The following is a 24,797-nucleotide window of genomic DNA, read 5'->3' as shown; positions in this document are numbered from 1 at the left end:
GCAATCCAACCTCGGCTGCCACGGTACAATAGAAACTGACAGGTCAAGAAAAATAAAAGACAAAATAAAGAAAGAGGTAGATAATGATATCAGTACACAAACTGGTTCTATACATCTCTCCTATTTGATGAATGGATGACCTCCAAAAGATTTTTTTTGGTGTTAATTCCCTGAGAACATGTCATCATCCTGAGAGAGGAACACTGCTTAAAAATGTATTTAAAAAAAATTAAATCAAATAAAACAATAATAAAATAGGATAGTTGTTGTCATACATGATCGCGGGCTGTTTTTTGTGTGATTTGGTCATTCGTTAGTGGTAATAGATGCATACATTCCAAAATAAAAGAAAAAAAACACTCATCTTGAACAATAACATCAAGTGAGCCCTTTGACAAATCAAAATTTAGAATGTCTTATGACAAAAAAAAATCTTTGGGATGAAAATTATGTATTTCCACATTTAGTGATGTTTTTTTTTCCTTAGTATTGCATCTCATTTAAATGTTGATATACTAACAAGCTTAGTTAGAACAAATGTTCTCATAAAGACTGTATAACTTATGTAACATGAAATCTACCTGTGTATCTAACATAATAAGATCATCACTTCAATAAAACCTGTCCAAATTTCACACTGGGACATTTTGAGAACTCACTCTTCCAACATATACTGTATATTAATCCATGTATGATTTTTTTGTTTTGTGGTGTGCCCTGAGTTTTTATTTATGATAAAATATGTGACTTCGTTCAGTAGAACTTACATTTTTTTAACCTCATAATAAGCAAATGAGGTCTCAATTTATGGGGAGGCATTCTTTAATTTAAACTGACGGAATACCCTGCGATTAATTAGGGCATGGGGTCTATTTACACTATTTGGGGAAATACATAACTCCAAAGTAGTTTTAAAAGTTGGTTGAAAAAAAAACATAAAAGCACAAGCCAAAAGTCATTTGATCTGTCAAAACATTATGATATAACTCCAAAAGCAGACTTGAAAAGGAGTCGAATGTACATATAGTACACATATTTCACATTCAATATGGTCAGAGAAGAGCTGCGAGGTCAGAAGTGTCAGCCAATCACAAGTGGGCTTCTTATGACCTCCATATTTGTATGTATATGTGCTGTGAAAGTATTTTTTAAAGCACCAATTGCTTCAGAAAATGACCAAAATAACCTTGCTTAATTTGTTATCTCTTTTTTTTTTTAAACATAAATATCCTATCATATACACCCAGAGCTATAACCTAAATTACATCCAACTCCTTATAAAATTTGCATTCCTTAATAGACTCTTTTTATATCCATATATTCCAGACTTTACATTTATATATTAATGATTTTCAAGCCATCGCGGTCATCTTAACTCTACTGATTTATCGCGCTTGATTCTATGCTAATTAAGTAATGTGATGTCTAAGTAAATCTAATGAAATTAATAAATGGTTAATAGTGTTGACATTTGCAAGCTGGTAAAGGTTGTTCTGCATTGTTCTTTTTTTCTTCTTCTATTCAAACAGTAGCGGTACACTTGCACAATTGAATAAAACCCGCTAAAATATCAACAGTATGAACACATTGTGTATTTAAAGAAATTATGATAGTGTTCAGTTGTCATTTCCATTATCAGAGTGGTATTATTTTCATATTATTGTATGTAATGTTGTGCTTTTAGTTTGTCACTTTCAAGTCGTTTGCACCAATCGATGCTGAGGAATAGGATGGCTTACAAAGAACTAAATTAACATCATAATTGTACTGCATCTTGTTATATTGTGCAAGTGTACGTACGCAATGTTGTAGCCTGTGTGTGAAGAAATGACGGTCGATTAAAAATACAAATAAAAAAATGTGCTTTTTTACAGCTATTGTTTACGTCATAACACTTCCTTCTGAAATCCATTCAGTGTTATTAAAGACAGCTTTTAACAGTCTTAGAGGTGTGGATTATAGCTTTAGAGTTGCGACTTAAACATCCATTATAAGCCTTCTTAAAACGTAAAAAAGAGTAATTGGGTACGATTACATTTGTGAAGAAAGTATGAATAAAATAATAATAATAATAATAATAACACAGAGGTATAGGAATTCAAACCATGATCCATACCTGATTCCTCCATAGCTGCGCTCATCCAATGAAAGATCATCCCTTGCAGTCGGCATCCCATGGCGGTTGCTATGGCGCCGCCACATTGCTGCAAAGCACGCACGAGCGCCTGTACACGTGATCGTCGCCATCGCCGCATGGTTAGACAATGAAATAAAATGAAATACTACCCATAAAAAGTCGAAGAGATGGAAAGGTCCCATTTTGTCACAGGTGTGAGGTAGATGAAGCGAGGAGGCTCGACGTGGTTTTAGTATTTCCTCCACCTCTGGGTCCGGGGGCCGTGGTGACTCTGGTGACTCTGGGGCTCTTCCGGGGATGAGGATGAGCCCCCCAGGGGAGAAGCGCCATAGGGCTCTTCTTCCTCCGGGGGGCCCAGGTATGCCGATGACCCCGGGCTATAGGCCGAGGTAGACGCGTGTTGGTCCTGAGACCCCGCCGACGGCCCCGTGGACTTGTGGGGGCATTGGGCCACCATGTGGGAGATGCTCTGGCAGAAGTGGCATTTCTTTGGCTGGGGGGGCAAGCTGCACTCCTTAGCGTGGTGGTCCAGACCTCCACAGTTATAACAGCTGCGGGTGGAAATGCAAGATGGTGAAATCAAGTATTAATGCTGTAAAAATTAAATATTATCTGCAAGGAAATTTGTATTGTATTTCAAGTCGTAACATTTCTAAGACCTTGCATGCTTCTTTTTGTTGTCATTGTGAGACAGGCAGTTTAAAATGTAAAATTTCACATATTTGGATAGCATAATGTGCAGCTGCAACAACTCCAATTCCCCACTCGATGGCAGTATGACATAAACCTGGTTGAGAGGTGGAGACTTATTTGTATGTAAAAACAGCAACAAACTGCTCCCTTTAGGTGTATAATTTTCACACAAGATTTTTTTTTACTTTTAAGCCTCCACCCCATATGTATATATATTTTCTATAGGGCTTGTCAACTGCAGGTGAAATGGGGCCTATCTAATATTGAGCGAGCTACAGACTGGGCAGGTCGCCAGCCAATAGCAATTCACATTAGAACAACCTTTTGAACTCCTATTCACACCTATGGGAAGTTTAGTCTTCAAAAAATATCATGTGTTTGTACTGGAAATGTGGGAGGAAGCAGAAGTGCCTCGGAGAAAACCCACGCAAGTGAACGGATGACTTGCAAACTCAAACCTGGCCTATTGTCCTTTTACTTTCAGATAATAAAACCTAAAAAAGGCACCCCATTTATATGTTTCCATATGAGACGTGCTCTTAGAATACAATTTTTTGTTGTTGCAGTGTCCGTGTAAAGTAAACAATGTCGGATTTAATATAAATAGATGCAACTCTTCAAAATTCATAGCCATAAATAAACAAAACACTTAATGGGTATGAAGAAAAGGCCACAGTGCCTAATACTTCAATCTAACAACAATATATATATATATATATATATATATATATATACTAGTGATCAAATAAATTCCACGAGAACAATTTCTTCATCAAAAGGCGGACCAAGGCTACCTTTCGTACAATTTCAAGCATCATCAACATTGAAAGGTGTTAGTAAGGCTATGCATCACAATGCAGTACAGCACAATCAATGGTTTTAATTTCCATATGGATCTCCTTGCGACTTCCTCTAAATAGATATGCTTGTGTTCCTTTCGGTCCTGGTGGAGATACGATATATAAAACACTGATGGTGATGTGTCTGTGATCCAATAATCAGAGTTCCTGCTTTTTTTGACAAAGAAGACCAGGATGAGGTCACCCACTGTCCTCAATGTGGCTTCACCTGGGGTACAGTCACTAGACCACTGACAATGGATCCCTTGTCCCAAGAAAGGCTGAATTATTCAGCTGTGTAAAATGACCTTCTTTCGGAGAGAGTTCCCTGGTTTTGAGAAAAAAAATTACCGTGTTTTCCCCCACAGAACAAGATGTGATGCTACTTTCGTGAACGGGGGAAGTCGCATCAGGACATGAATTATCCATGTGCATGCTATTTTTATATACAGTATGTCAGAACCACTATCAGGGCTGAAACCAACCCGCAAATTCAGAGGATCTCTGGAGGGGACCCATACTCAGATTTATGTCATTGATTGTGCCGTCCTGCATTGCGATGCAAATCACTTCCAGTGCCCCCCAACCTTAACAGGGTAAAAATTGATCCTAAAGAAGCAGCCGTGTCAGGGTAACAATAACCATGGCAACAGTCAGGTGCTACATGTTCAGCCTTGCAAAATGTATGCAATATGAACCTATAGACTTATGTACGTACAGTGATTGAGTATTGGGAGACACCTTTTTCCAAATTGTCATTTTGAAATTGACATCGTCTCAACTTTCTGAAAACGGGGAAGTCAAACAAAATAAATGCTTGGATGTCTTAGTGGTAAAATCTCGCCCTCATTAAACATAATTGAAAAAAGAATTGGGAAAATTGTGTTATAATTGTGTTAAAATATATTGCTACGTTCCTTTCTTTAGGTGAACTCGCCAGTGTCCCAATATTTATTTCCAAAAATTAATCCACACATATTGTACATACACATGCAATTCAATGAAACTTACCGGTCTCCCTTAGGTTTGCGCTTTTGGAGTGGCACCTTCCCTTTGGGCCTCCTCTCACTGCCAGCGCATGGACCCCCACCTGGTCCTGTCACCCGCAAGGACTCGAGGCCCTTGCAGGACTTTTTGTACATGAACTCCACCGGCACCCCTTCCTTTAAGCTTCGGAAGCCCTCCATCACCAGCTTACTCTGACAGATGAAACAAAAGAGCATTTTAGTTTTAGCGTAAGATGCAACCTTGTTTCTGAACGTCTTGCAATAATTCATTTAGCATAAATTCTGGTTTGTTGCAATACATATTTAAAATGCATTCCCATAGTTTACATTTTAAAGAATACACACTACTGTAACTATGACACCATGTCGTTATTCTGTGTGAATTGTCAACTTGCAGAATAATGTTTATCTGGCATTGGTACAGACACCGCTTCCTATCCCTCCCCCCCTGGGAGCAGAAGAAGGATGCTGCAGCCATTTAATAATGCACCTACGTATGTTAAATGCATCATCCATTCTATCTGCGTGATCACCGCAGCTAATTTAATTGGCGCTGAAGCGCTGAACAATTATTATGTCTTCTTGATGGCACACAACAGGCGGATGATAAAGGGGCCCTGCATCTGTGACCTTCACGAGCCCGTGTCGTAGGTAAACATGCGCCCACGCCGACACGCAAAACGGTGGATAACACGCGACCAACGCCTCTCTGCAAGCGCCTGCTGTGAGCACGCGTGTGTGTGAGGTTGAGAGAGTAGAACACGCACTAAGGGGGCAGGTGGAGTGAAATGTAAAGAGAGAAAATATGCTCAGCGGTGTTTCTTCACTATGGACGTTACTATGACGACAGTATGCCATCTATAAAGTGAAGGGTCCTCGAGATGCTGCCTGTTCGCATATGTACTCACCGGTGAAGGATACAAAAAAGAACCTCTATTATAAGGCTTACTTGAATAGTTATGTGTTTAATGAATGCTAAAAGGTGACATACCTAATCCACTGTAATGCCTTTGAATCTGAAATGAAAGATAATCTTTCATTATCTGTAATTGTGTGTACACTGGAATTAATAATTTTATTTTAATTGAATTGAACTGCTCATTAAAATCCATATCATGAAAAATGATTTAGGTACTATGAGCCTAAAATCAAAATATGTGACAAAGGTAAATCATGTCAAAAGTTCAACCCTCAAAAAGTAGTACAAATCACTGATATTAGAACAGCTCAATTAACATTTATACATGTAATCTTTATTTGAGTTGTTGTAATTCTTCCTATGATTTGAGGATAAGAGCTAAGCCAGGAATTATCAATAATGGAGTGGGCTCATTTATTTGGACCCTTCACATATTGGATTTACAGGGAAGGGCTAAGCATGCAAGACTGATGAGTGAGCGTGAAGACTGCACATAACGAACTCAGAGAGGGATCTTGTCACTTCCCGTCAAGAATAACAATAAATGTAGTTCAGTTTGGGGATCGAGGCTGTAATTGGGAAGTAACCAAACCACACAGGAAGTTCTACCTACCCTGACCACTGACTGGTGGTTGCTACACATGCATGAGCACCCTTCACGCTTATATGGTCTTTTGACTAATTGACGACTAATAATTGTTACTCATTTTTGCAGGTCAGAGTTGAGTGGTTTGCCCTGCAACACCCATAAAACAACAACCCCCACCCCAACCACAAGCTACTTCCCACACAACCCCTTTTGTTCTTCAGCGATGCACATACGCATCAGCGCCGCCATACAGGAAGCGAGGTATCTTGTCTTCCTGATTGTATGGAACGTGTTCATTTCTATGATGTAGCTGCAGCGGTAGCTATGGCTCATCCTAATATGAGTATCTAAAAATCTATATATCCATTCACACACCACCTTGAAATGCTATGAATTTGTCTTTAGCCGTAATGGACTGTATTTTTGTGAGGGCTCTGGAAAAAACAAATTTAAATTGATCTAATCTATATAAGAACATCATTTCTCCCTTGAAGGTAGAAATAGATACAGATAGCATGTACTCAGCCTTCTTTAGTAGCTGTGTTGGACAGTGAGAAGGGAATCTACCATTTTTAAATAAGACCTCACTTATTCTACCCTGTAATCTGATCCCAGTCCCCCAGAAGGAATGACCTGGCGGGTATCCTGACCTCCTCTGGAAGTTTACGCACAGAGGTCATGCAAGGGCACAAGAAGTAAGAGAAAGACAGAGCAAGGAAAGGGAGGGAAAAAGGAGTGGCCGGGAGCAGTAGGGGAGGAAGGAATGAGGGAGTGTGGAGGAGGGCAGTCATGAAACACCTCCAATGCATTCTGTTCAGCTCCAGTGGAGGAACAACTTCTGATCGGTAGTAGTAAGAGTGCGGGGGATGGGGGTGCTTAAGCCTGGGGGACAAAACCTCCATTTGATCATGAGGTCAGAGGTAGAAGCCTCTAAGCCCAACCTCGATAACCAAGACCAAATAAGCGAAATGCGAAGAAAAACAACAAGACTCTGAATACCTGCAGTACATTCTCTTATTCTAAAACAAATATAGTGTTTTTGACCTGTATGCTTGTGTGTGTGCGTGTGTGTGTGGGAAGGAGCATGCAACAATCGATACATGCTGGCTCGAAATAGCCTTCCTTTTCACCAGCCTGGCCCTCGTCATCATCAGAGCCGACAATCAATACAGGAAGCGGTAAGGTGAGGGAATGATGGAGAAGCGGAGATGACCGCCATTTCCCCCACCGCACCCACTACTCTCCTTCCATGGCGACCACAGGCTAATTATGGGATACTTTGAATTGCATATAGCAGCAATGCTTGACTTGCAGAACTGGGGGTTGACGTTTTACAACTTTTCACTCTAAGCAGATGTATGAAGCAAAGAGGAGAAAGGGAACTTAGCACACACACACACACACACGTTGGAACACCACCAACAAAGCCACCCTGAGAAGCCTCAGCATATTGTCATTAGTGTCCATGACCTTTGAACTCAGACCAACCCCCTACCCAACACTTCCAAGCCTTCATGTTCTACTGCCTCAAATTAACAGCACCTGCCAGTAAGGTTGGATTGTAAGGTTGCAGTAGTAGAAAAAGGTATATTTATTCTAAGATTAGAGGTTTCAAGGTGGTATTGGGGGGGAAGGATAAGGTGTAACAACCCATTTTTTGATACAACAGTAGTGCTGTATTTTTGTTATTACAATACAATTCGACCAAGTACTGCATGGTTATACTCTAGCATGTTTACAAACCTATATTTGACCTATACAAATTATACTGTGTATACAGATACATTTAAAGGGAATTTAGATGACCATTTTATATCCTGCATTGACCAATATTATTTTGAATTAGTAAAATATGAATTATTTGAAATTCCATGGTTTGTCTTTAACATCATTAGACACTGAGGTTACTGGTTATTTTTCTGAATATTGTAACAGAAATCTAAATTCGGCTAATATTTAATTTGAAGGAACCTGCGGAGTGACTTCTAATCGACACGTCAGTAATGAACTTCATGTACAAACCGCCAACAGAGATAAACAGAAATTATACACTCACATCCTCATGACACTGCTTAAACACGGCATACCTGCCATGATAGCTTCATAACAATCATTAAAACGAGAACATTTCCATCCCCCAAAAATTATTTTCTTCTTCTGCCTCTGATTCCCAATCACCCCTGCTCTCAAAAGGATGTCACGTGACCAAGTTTCTCTTCTTCTTTGCCCTTTTTCCCCATCAAAGAAGAGGGGCGGCGTGGCCCTGAGTGATATAGCAAAGAGACAAAGCCTGACACTGGCTATCTAGAAGCAGAAAGGGGGCGGGGCCTGCATGCCGAACGATGACATGGACCAGAGGTTAATCTCACTAGGGGCCCACTTTAACCTCAGTGCACAAAACACACTCTGCTCCTTTCGGTGGCACACACACACTTGCGTGCACACTCAAAACCCGATACGGCTCGTAACGGTTCCCGTCCTGGTTCCGAGTCAGCGTGCACACACACGCAGGCGCGGCGAACGGATCACAGTCTGCAGGCTTGAGCAGGAGCGGCCCGCACACTGTTCAACATTTCAAACTGATTATATACAGACTAAGGGCAAAGCGCCCCCCTACACTTCCTCATCTCAACCAGCCCTTTACCCCAGCCAACCCTCCTGTCTTTTTGTCTTAAAAGAAATTCCTTTTTCCCCCCTAAAGAATTCCCAGGGAGAGCAGACACCCCCTTCATGTCCCAACGGGAGCTCGAACACACACATGCACCTAAAGGGAAGTGATGAGATATAAGAACCTTGATGAAGAAACATCCCACTCTCCTGACTCAAAACACACACACACACACACACACACACACACACACCTTTTCTTCCTTGCTTCTTTTTCCCACACATCCCTATTAGCAACACTCAACTCGACAACTACTAAGCATCTCACTGTAGCTGCTCTTATATATATATAAATGTCAGCTACTATCTGCAGGTTCTAATTGAAATGTACATTTGTATTTCCAGCATGTAAACGAAGACCTTTGGAGTCCAAGTGCACATTTTCATATTGCATTTGGAGGTATACTCAATCAAGTGAATGGAAACATTTTTCAATTAAATCTATTAAATTAGTGTATGTTTGCTCTTAGGGTTAAAAAATTGGTTATCCAAAGACTTTTCTGTGTTCTTTGGGTTATTATGTATAATGATAAAAATGTCAAGCACCTCTTTTTGCAGTATAAAAATAAAACAAAGTTAATAATAACAAACAAAATACATATAAATATCGATAAAACAGCCAAAAACAATTTAAAAAGACACAAAGAAAATTCATGATTATGAAAACATTAGCTGTGTATTTTTGATAAGTTCTTTACTCAATGTTATCTTCTATTTTGGAAAGCAGCATTTGATATGACCTACTACGTATGTTTTTTAAAAGAATTTAAAACACTGAAAGAAAGAACGAACCTCTAAAATATAGCGCACAAATACTCACAAAATTATACTTTTTAAAAATCCTTCCATCATGTTTTCATATTAATTTAGAGTTGCCAACCCAAGCCTAAAAACAGTTTTAAAAAATGAATGAACTACTGCAAATGTGCCGAATGACGTTCTTTGTTTACAATATTTATCACTGTATAATTATAGCGCTGCATTAAAAATCAAATGGAATTAATGATCCCCCACATAAATATATATTCATTTTAATGACATTTTTCTCCCTGACAAATTCTTGATAACCAAAAACTTACAGTTAGTGTAAACACTCATAAATCAGCAATGGAAAAGGAAAACGCTTTCTCCAACGCAAGCAAATCAGGCAGATCGCATATATTAACGCAAATGACATGCAAGTCTCTCTGGGTCGACTTTCTATTTTTAGACACACGGTTCATTAAGAGGACAACGGCGTGAAAGTGTGTGTGTGCTGGGGGTGCATTACCATGAATGTATAGGGTAGGGGGGGTTGAGGCAGATGGCCGCCCCACACAAAGTACAGCCAAAGTTCACGTAGATGTTGGGTTCGAATACACATGGCAAAAGTATATAACTAGTAAAGTCATGCAATCTCAATGTGAATAATATTGATTGGACCATGAGTGTGGTGGGATGATGTTATTATGCATCACCACTGGTCATATTTCAGCCATAAAAAAAGGAGAGGGAATTAAAAGTAAATGGTGAAACTTGCGCTCAGCATCTTTTGGCTTTCCGTTTCCAATTTCCACTTAAAAAACAAGGCTGTAAAAGGGGCAATTTAACAGAGGTAATAGGATGTCGTAAGATTGGCTGCAAAAATAAATCGAAATAAATGGAGGATGAGAGCAGTAGGATGAACACCATATGTGCACTTGAACAAAAAAACATGCTATGGGTGAGAAGCGTGACAAGCTGCTGTTGTAAAAGTTGAATGGATGCCAATCAATCATGAGCATATGCCTTTCTAAAATGTCATGAACTTTCACGATCAATTTTGAGCTATTTCTACATCTTTCTAGAAAAGGGCTGCACTGAAAGAAACAAACATACAAAAAGTCAGTAATGATGAAAAAAAATGTGATTAAAGTAATGTGGTGACAATGTAGAAAAACCAAAATAAGAGGAAAGATAAGTAAAGTATAAATAAATAAAAACAAAAATTATAAAACTAAACTGATGCCATCATCACGTTGGGATATATTGTTGAGAGATTTTCTTAAAAGTGGGAATAAAGTTGACACATTTGAATTTAAAAAAAGGATATGAATATGAGAAAATATTTAGAATAGTTAAAAAAGGGGGGTTATTTTAATGAATGAATGTCAGAATTATATCCAAAGCATACCTATATCTTTGTTTTTATAAAATTATTTTTTTTCTAAAATCCATACATTTTTATTGCAATACTAGAACAAAATCTTCACCCATTTACAACCTATTTCCTAGAATAATATATCATAACTATCTAGGAAATAGAATTAAATTTTCATACAACTTACGTTATTTTTTTAAATGCCATTTCCCACTCTTTTATTGTAATTACAACAAAGAATATTATTTCCCTTTTAATTATCTGCTAATAGTAATTTGATACATTTTATTTCTTTTTTTACTATATGAATGTAGCTCATCACATAGTAAACTACAAAAAAATGGTCCATGCGTCTCAGATGTTCAATTTGAGCACATCACCATAATAAGTCATATTTTCATTTGCACACCAACTCAAAATAATTGTTTTAACATTCTAAAAAACAAAACTAATTGTGACCGGCAAATAGCAATCAATTTAACATACATTTTCTTTTGAGTTGTTGACTTGCAGCTTCTCCAAAGCATTAACAATAATAAAACACAGTTTAAATCCTCCATTAGATGTGATGTAACCACACACTGCAAAATCAATTTCCCAAGTTTCAAGCACCATTAAGATGCATCAAGCATCCTTTCACCAATTCTCTAAGATGAATCATTTGCTTTTCCATCAAATAAAAGCATAATAAATGACGTGTAACATTTTCAATTCAAAAGAGGATGTCAAATTCAATGAATAGAAACATTAATATATGCTCATGTTGTAAGACATCCAACAAGCAAACTACGGACTCTTTTATGATAATTCAAAAAACTCTCAGCTCACATCATAGACTCCCAACATTGAAATTCAAGCATTTTCCAAGAATTTCAAGTACCCGTGGGAACCAAGCAGGGCCCAAGTGGGAGACATTTCTCCTCCCTCTGCAGGCAGGAGGGAGGAGGAGGAGGAAATTCGACGCATGTGGCCGACAGGGAGAGGAAATAATGCGTGTGTTGTCTCCTTTTTTTCCAATGCGTGATCACATCACACGTTGCCTGATGCAAAACATCTGAGTTTCTAACAAATGCTTCGAGAAAACCATGTGCACCGAGCGAGCGCATGCTGGTCAGAAAGCAATTGAAGGCAGCAATTTGCACTTGTGTGTGTATGTGTGTGTGCTTCCACCTACTTGGTGCACAAAAACATCCAGAGGGGGGTCAACGGGGGTCCCCTCGCTGCTGGTCATGGAGATAAATCCAAAGCCCATGCGGACGTTGAACCATTTGCAGAACCCTTCTCCCGACCGGACAGGGGGTCGAGTCCGCTCCTCCTGCTCGGTGGTCCTAGTGGGCCCTCCTGAGAAACAAATAGCAACGTCAAAGTGGGTAAAACACTGTTGAAATGAAAATGTTCAGTCCTAGTCTAACCATGTATATGTTTCTATACGGGATCTCTAGAACGCCTGTTAAAAGCTGCTATCTGGTTTTGTTTGTACACGTTGTGGATCAACAGCCCACTCCTTCTGGGCGGTACTGATCCAAAAGGCAGGTGTACACACATACACACAGAGTGAACTTGCCTTAGTAGGACACAAACACAGTGCATTCAAACACAAAACAAAACAGAGAGTAATAAGAGGGGGCACTTTGGAACATTTAAACCCCACTCATTCCATTTGATCGGTTTAAGAAAGAGAGAAAATAAGTAGAGGGGGAACCTTCAGCCATGTTTCCCCACGGACCCTCTGCGGCCAAGTTGCGGTCGAGAAGCTTGTCAAGCGAGCGAGCACTGCGGCGGTCACCATGAATCCCACGTCTTCATGGATGGCCCCGGCTCCACAGTGGGGCTCGCCTGGCGCGGCCGGGGTTCGGTCTCATGTCGCCCCTCTGGCTTGGCTTCGAGCCCCCGCTTTCCTCCTAAGCAAGCTGCACCTCTGCTCTACAGCCTGCCTTGCCCCCCACCACGCCCCCTCGCTCACTTACTCACTTCTCCTTTCCTCTCTCTCGACAGAGCCCGCCCACTTCAACCTAGTTTCCGAGTTCTGATTGGCTAACAACCTGGCTGTGGGTGTGACCACGTCCTCCGAACATGTGACCCTGCCATTTGCAATTGCTAGTAGAAAAATCAAACTCGCAACCTTTTTGGTTTTAGAGATACATATTCGTTGAGGTGGGTCAATTTAATTATAGATTCTTAACGGGATGACGTTTCGGTGGGAAATGACTGGATTTATACGATCAATTTGCTGACTTTAGCTCCAAAAATGATTTATTTTTGCTTCATTGTGCAAAAGATAGCACTAACATGACAGTTTTTTTTTTAAAAGTACCACCTTTAAATAACTAAAAACTTTGCATCTTGCATGAATTATAAACATTTAACAGGGTGCAAATATTACATTAAATACAGCTAATTATTCATGGATGTTATGGATTTTTGTATGATTCGTGTACTAGAGCCAACATTAACAAAAATTAATTATTATTATTATTAATTTGAATTTGAATTTTTGAAGGGTCTTTTCATAAAAGAAAAAGCACAATCTATAAGCAATTATACAACATGCAGATTGTACACACTATTTAATGTGGTGCATGTGTTAAGTTAAACAAGGACACTATTCATGTCAACAGTATATTTTGTGTGTTATCTTAAATATATAGATTAAAAACCATTTCTGATGCACAGTAGTGAACTCTGATTGTTAGATTACAGTTTTCTCATATGAATCCAATGGGATGAATGGGACAATGGCTGTCAGCGCAACAAAAAAAATGATGGGATTAAGAAAAAAAAATGTCAAACATCTTCACTCCATGAAAATGTATAATATGTGGAGCAACTAAAAAAACAATAGATGTTTTTTCTATTGATGCAAATTTACTAAGGGTCAAATAGATTCCATTTTTTGTTGGAAGAACTATTAAAAGTATTGGGATACTATATTCCCAAATACATAAAAATCCTGGCAAAAAAAGGGTTACTCCAAAGTGTACTTTAATGTATTCGATCTAACTTGCAACTAAGAGTATTCTTATAAAAAATAATCAGGCAGATTTTATTTTTTCCATGTGATGTAAAGAAACAAAATGGGTGTTAGTTATACTATTTTGGTAAAAAGTGTTTTGAAGGAAAGGCTGAAAACCAATGTGACCAAATGCTTATTTTTCTTGAAATGTGTTCCTGAAATATCTCGTATGTTTTCGCTCAGCACGCTCAAGTCACCTCCTCGTATCATTTTTAGTGGGCACTGCAGTAGAAAGCTGAACTCACAACTTTGGAATGTGAGTGGAAACCTCAGAAAAACAAACTTGGTCAAAACTTTGATGGGGAACAAAAAAAACCTGTCAAACTGGCGCATCACAATAACTGTTCAATATTGCCTCTATAAATGCTAAACTAGTTGTGATAAGCAATTATACATTTTAGGCTGCCTATTAAGTTCAAGCCATAACTCATGTCATTGTGAATAACCAATTTATAAACTATTTTGAGGAGTGGTAGCTTAGAGCTATATATTTTGTGACTTTTGTCATACTTGTAAATACCCCAAATTCCTTAAAATGCTATTCATCCAGAGGGAAATGGATCCAAGGAGCCCTTTCATGCTAAACCTGCATTTTTTGTCTTTTTTAGTGAGAAAGAAAGTCAATCAGGAAATTGGATGAGCACAATGTAGAAAATAGAGGTCCCCATTGTGAAAGCAATCTTATCTGCTATCTAAAATTGGTGCAACGTTCCCAAGATGTGTGAGGAGGAATGAGAGGGCTGAAGTGGGTGGGACAGGCTGCAAGGAATGGAGAGTGGAACAACAACAAGCCCATCTCCACCCACCAAAGACCTCAAAGCCCACCCCCCGGAATTCACAAGTTCATCCCCCCTAGCCAACTACCCACACACACAGTCAGGCCCCTGCCGGAGCCTGGTTAGGCCCACCCCCGGCTCGGCCTGGTGTGGCCCAGCCATCCCCGGCCGGGCTCGACCCAACCCCCGTGCACGCGCAGGCCTGTTTTTGAGGATGCTTGTAGAGGAGGCCAGACGATTACGGTGTGGGTCACAGGGCTGGATGCCAGTGTCACATGGGATCACGTCCTCATCATCACGCTAACGACAAAGCGTCATTAAAAGAGGACTTTGGGTGGGCCTTTTAACAAATGTGGCTAAACACACACCAGGGGACACTTAAACAAGGTGTGCGAGCAATATTTGATCAAGAAGTTCATACTTGAGGTGACATGGACCATGGAACAGGTCTATGAAAACTTTTCCATTGCACATTATAAAGGTTAACATTAGAAACCAATGGCATTGGTATGTATGGTGGTTGAACCAAATAGTGCAGAATGTGAAACGTTTACAAATGCTAATGGGATTGATTATTTTTTATTTAAGTTTTCCTTTAATTAAATTGACTTGTGAATAAACAAAATTAATTTCTGACACTGAAATTGAAATCTAAAAATATAAGTTCATTTGTATTCATCCAATCAAATTTGATTTTGTTATAAGCATTACTTAGAATAATTTTAAAGCTGAACTTCAACACACATTTTAATTACAATTAGAAATTAATATTAATTCCATAGGTAAATGAGAATAATAACAAAGAATACAATTTATCCTATAATTTTTACCAATTTAAGAAATATTTTGGTCACTCTCTCTGTCAATTGTTATTGTTCTTGTGGCTTTAACGCTATCAGGGTGAATGGAATAATTTTATTTTTATATCAATATACTGTAACACTAAGAATAAAGTGCATGAATACGATTTTGATTCATCCTTGTGCCTCATGAAAAATGTCCATGCATGCACAAAGAATAAGTGCACTACATATTCCATAACACATATTGCTGTAATGTCCTAAACGCACATTGTAATTTCTCCTTAGAATATACGGAGTAGTGGATTCGAATGTAAAAATGAAAGTAGAGCTCACAAATTAAGAACACTCAAATTTCATTTTCTACTCAGAAAAGCCACTTATAGGAAGCTTACTCAGTTTATCCCAATTCCTATGATACGAGCACCAAGACCAGTTCCTCCAGGTGAGGTCGGGTGGTCCCCAATGTCCTAAAATGTGCCATTTTAATGCATAAAATATACATAGTGGCTATGTATTGGAGCACACATGGAGATTCCTGAGCTGCTTGACTACTATTCCAACTTTGGACTCCCTCACCCTGGTTAACCCGACCCAACCCCCACATGCATACATGCAAGCCTATCTAGCCTCCCAAAGGAAATGTGTCTTTTCTACCCTGAGTTGCTGTCAATGCAGTTCAAAGGGGTTCATTGGGTTCGTCTCTCTCGTTTCATTTTTTAAGTGAGTAGGGGGGTTGTTTTTGTCGCTTATTTCATGCATTCCAGTCACCAAACCCTCCACCTATACTCACATCTACCGCATGAGATGTGTAAATAGTGTTGGGGGGCAAAGCAGGTAGCCCTTTCTCACACAAACACTTCTTAATCTGATTTGAGCGTTTTCCCAGACAGAAATGGGATTACCTTCTTGGTTTTACCATAAAACTCTGATAATTGCCTCTACAATACTGTACACACACTTAAGGCATGGTTTTGTTCACCTTGCAATTTTCCATCATGATTGAAAGCATTTTTTTCCCATTGGTTTTCCAGATTTCGTTCATTACAAATTCGATTGAACGAAAAATTGGCATGTTTTCAGTTTAGAGAACACGCAAGCGCTTTGTTTGGATGTTTACGAGACCACGGTGCTTTTAATCCCTCCCAAATTTGAAATAGTTAGGGAATAACTTCCAAAACAACCCAATATAGGTAATTGAAATGAATAAATTTAATTAGATCAGTTTTATAAAGCATAAATGATATTAAGGGAGTTATTTAACAGTTTTGGGAACCATCTGAAATTGATTTCAATTTACTAACATTGGCCAAAACAGAGATAAAATCTTTTCTTAAAGATTAAATAGTAATGACAGGCTTTAACAGGATTAAATGGTCAAACACTATAACGTGACGTCATATGCGGTGGAGGGGCGTTTAAGGGCAGCTCGGTGAGGGGGAAAATGGCCATAATGCTGCACAAAATAACCACTTCCGGCTCTTTAAAAACATTTTCGTTTAGATTTTGCATTTTAATATTTAGTACTACATCTTTATAATATTACGCGCATAATTTAAACTTTATTTCCATCTTTTAATGATTTTTGTCGTAATTATTTGGAACGAAGGGGAGCCCCTTAAATGATCGATTATGGTTTTTCCGGTGTTGGATTAGGTTACTCAAAATAACCTCAGAATGTAAACACACAAGAGTGCGCCCTCATGGGGAGCCCCGTCACTCGTCTGTGCAGTTTTCTTGGGAATTATTTGTTATAATTCATCATTTAAAGGTCTTACCTGCAAGAAATGGTGCCGACATCTTCCCTGCAGCTTTTTGCAGAGTGAATACAAGTGCATGAAGCCTGTTTGTATTATGTTAGCCGTCTGCAATTAAAGACATTTTCCATGCATTAATATTTAATCGTCACTTTGGAACATAAGATGAGCAGCGGCTTGCCTCATCAGGGTCATTTGTTAAGATTGTTATTAAGTGGCGGTTTGGCTTCAATTAAAAACGCAGTGCTTGTTTTTATGGCAGACCTTTAAATTTGATAAAACATTAAACAGTGATGCAGTCCCTAAAGGAGTAGCACTTAAGAGATAACGAGCTGCAAAATAAATCCCCCATGCCCCCTAACATGCTTTTTTCCTGCTTTTTCTGGGATTTATGGACTTTTTCCTACACATTTAATTAAAAAGATGTTTCATTCTCCCTCCCATTAACGAAAAACAATACTTTGCGTGTAGGATTTGTTGTTATTTACTTCCAACCTTCTAATTTTACAGATCGTGTGCTCTGACGTGGAATGAAATGAGAACAGCGCCCCCTTTCTTTCAAAGGACATTGGAATATACAAGTGAAAATACATGGTGGCATACAACTAAATACTGGCCACATTGTTTGATTTGCAAAAAAAAACATTCTGAAAACTCTTGAGGAAAATATAATGTTATATGAATGAATACAAAAAGGTTGAAGAGTATTTATTTCGTCTTGTGAATTAATTTGATGCACTTGAAGTGCAATACCAATATGAATGATATCCAGATTGTATATTAAAAAGGTGATGAAGCTGCTTTGTCCAAGGTTTTCAATTATTTGCTCTAAAGCGCCACCTGGCTGAAAATGTACATTATTATGATGGAAAAATGCCTGGTATTTCTGTCAATTGTTTTAGTAAATTAGGTAGACAAACAGCTTTTTTGGTTACTTAAAACCTGTACTTTATAACAAAAGATGTTCCTCTTGAGGTTTATTTATGTTTGATTTTTTTTAATGTTCGTGTCAACATTTAACATTAGCAAAGTTTGTCATCAGTGTTTCGTTAATCTGACTCTATACTCACCAAAAGCTTTTGAAGACCAAATGTAGTTGAATGATGTTCCCAGTGGCTGATTTCTTCCATGATAAGGACACTTGCTCCATTTTAATTTGTGATAAAAACCACTAAACAGATGTATCGCTGCTAAAAAAAATGTTATTTATTGTGTTTTGACCCGTTCAAATGTTAACCATGAGCCTATTTCAAGAGGTAGAAATCAGTGAATTAGTGGGGAAATGGAAACACATGCTATCACTTGCAGCACAGAAATACAGTGCAGCCTGGTGAGAAATGTGCAAGTTGATATATCGGTAATAAATAATATTCAGGCGGCGCATCTACCATATGAAGGGTGACCGCTCGGGCCTCCTGACTGCAGCTGACTGGCTGATCATGGTAACCCTGCCCCCATTTGTCGTGTTATGGCAACTGCACTTTGAAGCAGGTGGAGTCCTTATGTCGTGGAGGCGGGAGAAAAGGGGGCACACTCACAAGTGGACAGTAAATGTGAGTTATTTGACCCAGGAAATTTTGAGACAGCGAGCGATGAAGGCGTAGGTGTCGGCCACCTCCTGGATGACCTTGCTGGTGGGCTTGCCGGCGCCGTGGCCCGACTTTGTGTCCACGAGGATGAACAGGGGGTTGAACTGCTTGCTGCTGTGGCCCATAACGTGCTGTAGGGTGGCGATGTATTTTAGCGAGTGCAGGGGTACCACCCGGTCGTCGTGGTCGCCCGTGAGCAAGAGGACGGCGGGGTACTGGACCCCGTTGTCCTCGGGAACTCGGATGTTGTGGAGGGGGGAGTATCTGATGGGGGGTGGGTTACAAATCCCGAGAGATGAGGGGAAGGAAATACACATTAATTGCCTTTTTCATAGTGTCATTTCTAACATTATTCAAAAAAATTAATACACAAAAAGGATAAATGGATAAGCTTAACAAAGAAAACTCATTTGAGGTGATACATTAAACAGGGGTGGGCAAAGTGGTCCTCGAGGGCCGATGTGGGTGTTGTATTTGGTTCCAACCGATCCAGAACAGACACTTTAAGCAATGAGATTTCTGCAGAAAACAAGCAGCACCTGCCTGCAAACCACCGATTGCACTTTTAGGACACCAGATTGGTGGAAAGGTGTCCTCTTTATGAGTTGAAATTAAAACCCACATCCATTGCGGCCCCTTGTGGAATAGTTTGCCTACCCCTGCATTAATAACAAGTCAGTTTGAAAGAGGAATTCTATTAAAAAAAACGTCAAAGAAAGAGATTTTGCAATTTGTGCAAAGTAATGCACTCATGAAATGCAGATCTAAATAAATATAGAATGCATTTTAGATTTATCCAGAAAATTCATCTGAAAAAACCCCGGGCATTTTATAAATAGGAATTAAACTAATCAAATTTCTTTAAACCACAGCAAAAAAAACACATCGCTACAAATAAAACAAGACATTTAAACCGGTGTGACATTTAACAACTGATTATAAATTAGGTGGGTATAAAGGTTGACTAATGCAAAATAAAGGCTGGACTCTTTTTAGTCAATCATGGCTATTATTGTGTCTAAACTCATTACTCATCTTATTTGCTGATTTTTGTGTGCCTTTACTCTAGAAGTAATGTAATGAAAGAACTTAACTAGAAGTAAAAATATCATCTCAAGATGAAACCTATGATGGCGACAATTTGTTTCACTTACTTGATGAGCCACTCAAACTGCTCTTTTTTTTCGGAGCAGCCGAAATCGGTGGTCCAGGCATGGCCAATAGTGAACTTGTGAAATTTGAGCATGTCCATGACCCCGACCTGAGCAACGGCGCAGCCAAATAGATCGGGCCGTTGGTTTACACAAGCCGCTGCGAGAAGAGGGCGGAAACATACATGACGAAATGGAAGCAGTGATAGGAATGAAGTTGTGTGAAGGTGACATGTACCTACGAGGAGGCCGCCGTTTGAACCTCCGTTAATTGTGAGCTTGGACGGAGAGGTGTACCCCTGTTTGATGAGGTACTCGGCTGCACATTGGAAGTCTGTGAAGCAGTTTTGCTTGTTCGCCAGCATGCCGGCTAAGAGAGGGATAAAAAAGATTGTGTGTAAATGGACTCATAAAGCAGGTATGGTTTCACTACTGGGAAAATGTCTTTAGTTTTCATCGTCACCTTTATGCCAGGTTTCACCATACTCCCCGCCGCCCCGGATGTTGGCCACGGCCAAGACTCCACCGAGGTGCCGTACAAAGATAAGCCGAGAAACGCTGTAGCTCGGCGTGATGGAGATGTTGAAACCGCCGTAGCCGTACAGGAAGCCCGGATGAGTGCCGTCCAGCTTGATGCCCTTCTTGTGCACGATGAACATGGGGATTTGAGTGCCATCCTTGGAAGCGTAGAAGACCTGGACAAGAACCGCTGACGATGAGGCAGATGTACTAGAGGCGGCAGGTAAATAATTATTATGGAGGTTACCTGGGTGGTCTGGTAGTCTGATGGGTCAAAGCCTTTAACAGTAACTTCTCTGAAGACATGGGGCTGCAGAGGCTCCTTGGTCAAGTCGCAGTGATAAATGATAGCTGGAATAAAAAAAAGTGGAATAAGAGCACTGTTTTGATGGTTGATTTCCTATTAAAAATAATGAACTTAAGTTTTTCCATCATCAAAAGGTGTTTCAAAGCATATCTGTACCTTGGTCATGACAGAACCTGATCAGCGAAAATGACATTTAAAATCACACACATCCTCAGACTTGAATTTTTACCTGGCGAGAGGAAGGAGGTAAAATAGTAAAAGATCTCCGAGTCGCGCTTCCTTCCAGTGAAACCGACCACGGAGCCCACATCCAGAGGAAAGGTCCTGAGTTCCTTCCCGGAACTGAGACGGTACATTTTCAAGACATTCTTCACGTCGTGGAGGAAGCACACAAAAAGGTAGCTTGAGTACGAGCAGGTGGCGAATACTGTAAAGGGAGCAGAACGGGCGGCGAGTTACCAAACCAATTCACCTTGAGAACTCACGCGCGACGACGCTGTATCCGCTCACCGATGACGTCCTTATCGTGTTGAGGGATGAGCTCCGCCCATTCGCTCTGAGCCGGCGAGGCAAAGTCGATGTTGATGAGGCGGTAGCGCGGGGCGTCCAGATTGGTCTTGAATGTGAAAACCGTGCCCTCGTTGGTAACATACTCGTACTCGGCATCAAAGTTGTCAATAAGTTTCACCCATGGCAAAAGTCCTGGAGTCACAAACATGCAGCAATTGGAGCTTAAAATGTTGTACTAAGTGTTTTTCATACAAATATTTCCTGCAATAAGACTTTTGTAGCAAAGATTACTGATCAACTAAAGCAAAATAAAGATGACAAAGTAGTTGACACGTGCCTGTAATTCCCTGAGAGGTTTTTTTGATGTCACAATACCACAATCTGTTGACAGGATCGCAGCCTTCCCTGATGGACAGCAGGACATAGCGGCCATCATCTGAAACCTGCAGAGTTCCAATATTAATGAGAGAACAAAAAAAAACACAAGTTCAGTCTTATTCAGGCGGTGTGAAATAACCTCGGCTCCACTCATCCATTTGGGGTGATCGGGAAACTCTGCGCAGAGGACATCCTCAGACTGTGGTGTTCCCAAAACGTGGAAGTATAGCTTCTGGTCCAAGTTAGTAGAAGTTTCAGTGCCTAAAAAAAAAAAATAGACCATACTTTTGTTCATGCTATACTATAAATAAAATTACATTGTGGAAATAACTAGCAAAACCTGTGTATATGCAATTGTGAAACATTTACTGCATTTGTGTTGATGTGGGAAGTTTAACATAAATTGTAGATTTTGAATACTGTATTATTTATATATTTGAAAACTGTAAGAAAATTTGGAATAAGCTCACCATCACTCTTGCCCTCCTGCTCAGGGTAAGAGTTGTAGAAAAGGCCTTTTCCATCATGTGTCCATGACATGCAGCTAAATTTAACTCGTTTCAGACGGTCCTCCAGCAGCACTGCGCCTTCCACCCGCAAGAAGTGCATCTCCACCCAGTCTGAGCCGCTGGCGCTCGTGCCGTACGCCAGATGCTCTCCATCTTCTGAGAATGCGTAGCCTTAAAGGAGATAAGGTAACACCCATCCATAAATGTTATACTTTTCAATGTAAAATCAATGTTGAGTACCTCGTAACGCAACTGTTCCATCATCAGAAAATGTGTTTGGATCCAAAAAGACAGCAGGTTCTGCATCCAGGCTCTCCTGTACATACATCACACTTTGATTCTGGAGGCCAGTGTTGTAGAAGTGAAAGTACCTGCAAGAGGAGATGAATGGCCATCAAAACAACAATTCGGCTAAAATTGATTCGGCTTTGTTTTACCTGTTTCCCCTTCTAAACGGACAGCTATATTTAGGATAGTCGTACAGCTCAGTCATTCGCTCCTTGAATACATCCCGCACTTCACAGCCCTCCAAAAATGGCAATGTAAGCTGATTCTGAGCAGTGACAAAGGCCTAAAATTGGAAAATAGATTATTAATAGATTTGCTTAAAAAAACTTAAAGATCAACTTAACTGAATGGATCAAATCATGTATAATCTAACAACATTTCAATTTGGGCCAACAACGATAGATGTACTATATTATCCATGGATGCTATTTAAATGATCTCCTCCACATATCTACATAGTAATAACCTATATATTACCTGAGTCTTTTCACTGTCAGGGTCCTCCAGCCAGCTATAAGGATCTGGTATTTTGGAGCCATGATAATCATCCACCTAGGATAGATAAACAGATTGTCATCATTTAATGTCAACATAAACAGGATCATTAGCAGGAAATAGAAACGGTTCATTATTCATCCGGAAATGCATAAGCTGTCAATGGAGCGCTTGGCTAACCAGGCTAAGCTAATCGGAGAGCTAACAAAAGAGGCCACTGCTTTCAATGAATTCGATCGCATCGTTCCAGGGCAATACTTACAACTGCATCGTCACGGTAAGCAGCGGGGTACTGAAATGCCATTCTGACCACTAGTTTCGGAAATCGCGTGAAGGAAAAAAAAAGTTGCGCCGAGATCCGTCAGGAGAGTAGACAGTATGACAAGGTTCAAATTCTTCTTCCCTAGATCGTTTCCCTTCAATGTGCTTTCCACCCACGAACGAGAACTATCAAGAAGTGACGTTCTGTCTGCTTGGGTGTGAATGAAAATTAGAGCGCCCCCTGGCGGGGAACAAACGTTAACGCAAGTCAGAATGAGGCCAATGCTGTCAAAATTCAAAATAAATGAATAACCAAATGAAATATAAAAATATCTATAATTATAAAAAGAAGTAAGATTTAAAAAAAGATAAATGCAAAAAAGTATAATTCAATGATGGTAAAAAATAAAAATGAATATTATACAAAAATAAGGTTAAAAATGTTCCCAAAAAAATACAAACTGGCTGACTTTTAACATGACCACAAAAAGATTCATGTCGAATATTTTTTAACCAGTAATATTAAATGTGTTTGTATGAATGGAAAAAATAGTTTGATAACTTACTTAAAAAATACTTAGCGGTGCATAGTATTATGTTATCTGAAATTCTGGGTTATAGTATATGTCCTGCCCTTGTCCCCCCACTGATTGATTTCCCAACATTTTATCTGTACAGATTTACTCACAGTCTGAATAAATATAAATATACACATACCAACTGTAAAATGTATTTTGTGCTAGAATATTTTTTTGAAGTATAAAACTTGTCCGATTTTTTAAATAATAATTGGAGTGAAAATCACAGGTACGCAGGTTGAACTAATTTAGTTTAGGCCATGCAACGTAAAGAGTGCAGTTGTAAATGTTGACCTTTACACCTCTAGCTAAAGGCATTGCGAGTCCACTGGGAATCTCCATCATCAACTCTTATCTACGTGACAGACAAGGAGAGACCTCCACCTCTCACTCCTCTTTCTTTTTGCTCATCTCCACCGCCCCTCCCCTCCCTTCCGTCCCTTCCTTCCTCGCCTGACTTGATCAATCAATCTTGATTTAGCTATAATTATCACTGGCGCCTATTCTTCCACCAGACCGATAGCGAGCAGATAAGGCAAAATGATGTGACATAAAAATGGTAGCCTCAAGGAAACAGTTGGTTGAGCTCTTGCCACTAAGATTATAGTGACTCATTTCTGGAGGTGGGCATTTAACTCGCCGTATTGTCGTCGGCGACATATAAGTGACAGTTTCAATACGCCACACTGCGCCTCATTGGCTTCTTCAAAGCTATGTCGATAAGAACTCAGAAACAGGTTCCATAAACGCAGTGGTGTCTCGGCATTGAAAAGGGAGCACATTGCTGGGATACCACGGCTGATCAGACAGTCCGATGTCTTGTAGCGCATTCCGCACACACTTCTTACTTTCAGATTTATCTTCGTTTTATGAAGAAATGTTTAGTCTAGTTATTT

The 24,797-nt window shown here is 39.6% G+C and overlaps 2 protein-coding genes across 2 annotated transcripts; both read right to left on the bottom strand.

Moving 5' to 3' along the window:
* Nucleotides 1-1,882: 1,882 nt before the first annotated feature.
* Nucleotides 1,883-12,840, bottom strand: lin28b (lin-28 homolog B (C. elegans)). The gene is made up of 4 exons (XM_077587493.1): nucleotides 12,673-12,840; nucleotides 12,145-12,311; nucleotides 4,681-4,868; nucleotides 1,883-2,688 (listed from the first exon to the last, which is right to left on the bottom strand). The coding sequence occupies exons 1-4, from the start codon at nucleotides 12,680-12,682 to the stop codon at nucleotides 2,367-2,369; spliced, it is 687 nt and encodes a 228-aa protein (XP_077443619.1). The 5' UTR covers nucleotides 12,683-12,840; the 3' UTR covers nucleotides 1,883-2,366.
* A 5,658-nt stretch (nucleotides 12,841-18,498) lies between these two features.
* Nucleotides 18,499-23,504, bottom strand: prep (prolyl endopeptidase). Its single transcript, XM_077587848.1, has 14 exons — nucleotides 23,325-23,504; nucleotides 23,045-23,119; nucleotides 22,717-22,850; nucleotides 22,520-22,650; nucleotides 22,241-22,450; nucleotides 21,910-22,031; nucleotides 21,730-21,835; nucleotides 21,393-21,584; nucleotides 21,112-21,309; nucleotides 20,823-20,926; nucleotides 20,520-20,751; nucleotides 20,295-20,426; nucleotides 20,060-20,216; nucleotides 18,499-19,169 (listed from the first exon to the last, which is right to left on the bottom strand). Exons 1-14 carry the CDS (start codon nucleotides 23,364-23,366, stop codon nucleotides 18,875-18,877), a joined length of 2,130 nt encoding a protein of 709 aa, XP_077443974.1. The 5' UTR covers nucleotides 23,367-23,504; the 3' UTR covers nucleotides 18,499-18,874.
* Between the last annotated feature and the right edge of the window lie 1,293 nt (nucleotides 23,505-24,797).

Source organism: Stigmatopora argus, chromosome 19 (assembly GCF_051989625.1).
Source record: "Stigmatopora argus isolate UIUO_Sarg chromosome 19, RoL_Sarg_1.0, whole genome shotgun sequence".
NCBI classification, from domain to species: Eukaryota; Metazoa; Chordata; class Actinopteri; order Syngnathiformes; family Syngnathidae; genus Stigmatopora; species Stigmatopora argus.
This window is presented reverse-complemented; position numbering and strand designations above follow the sequence as displayed.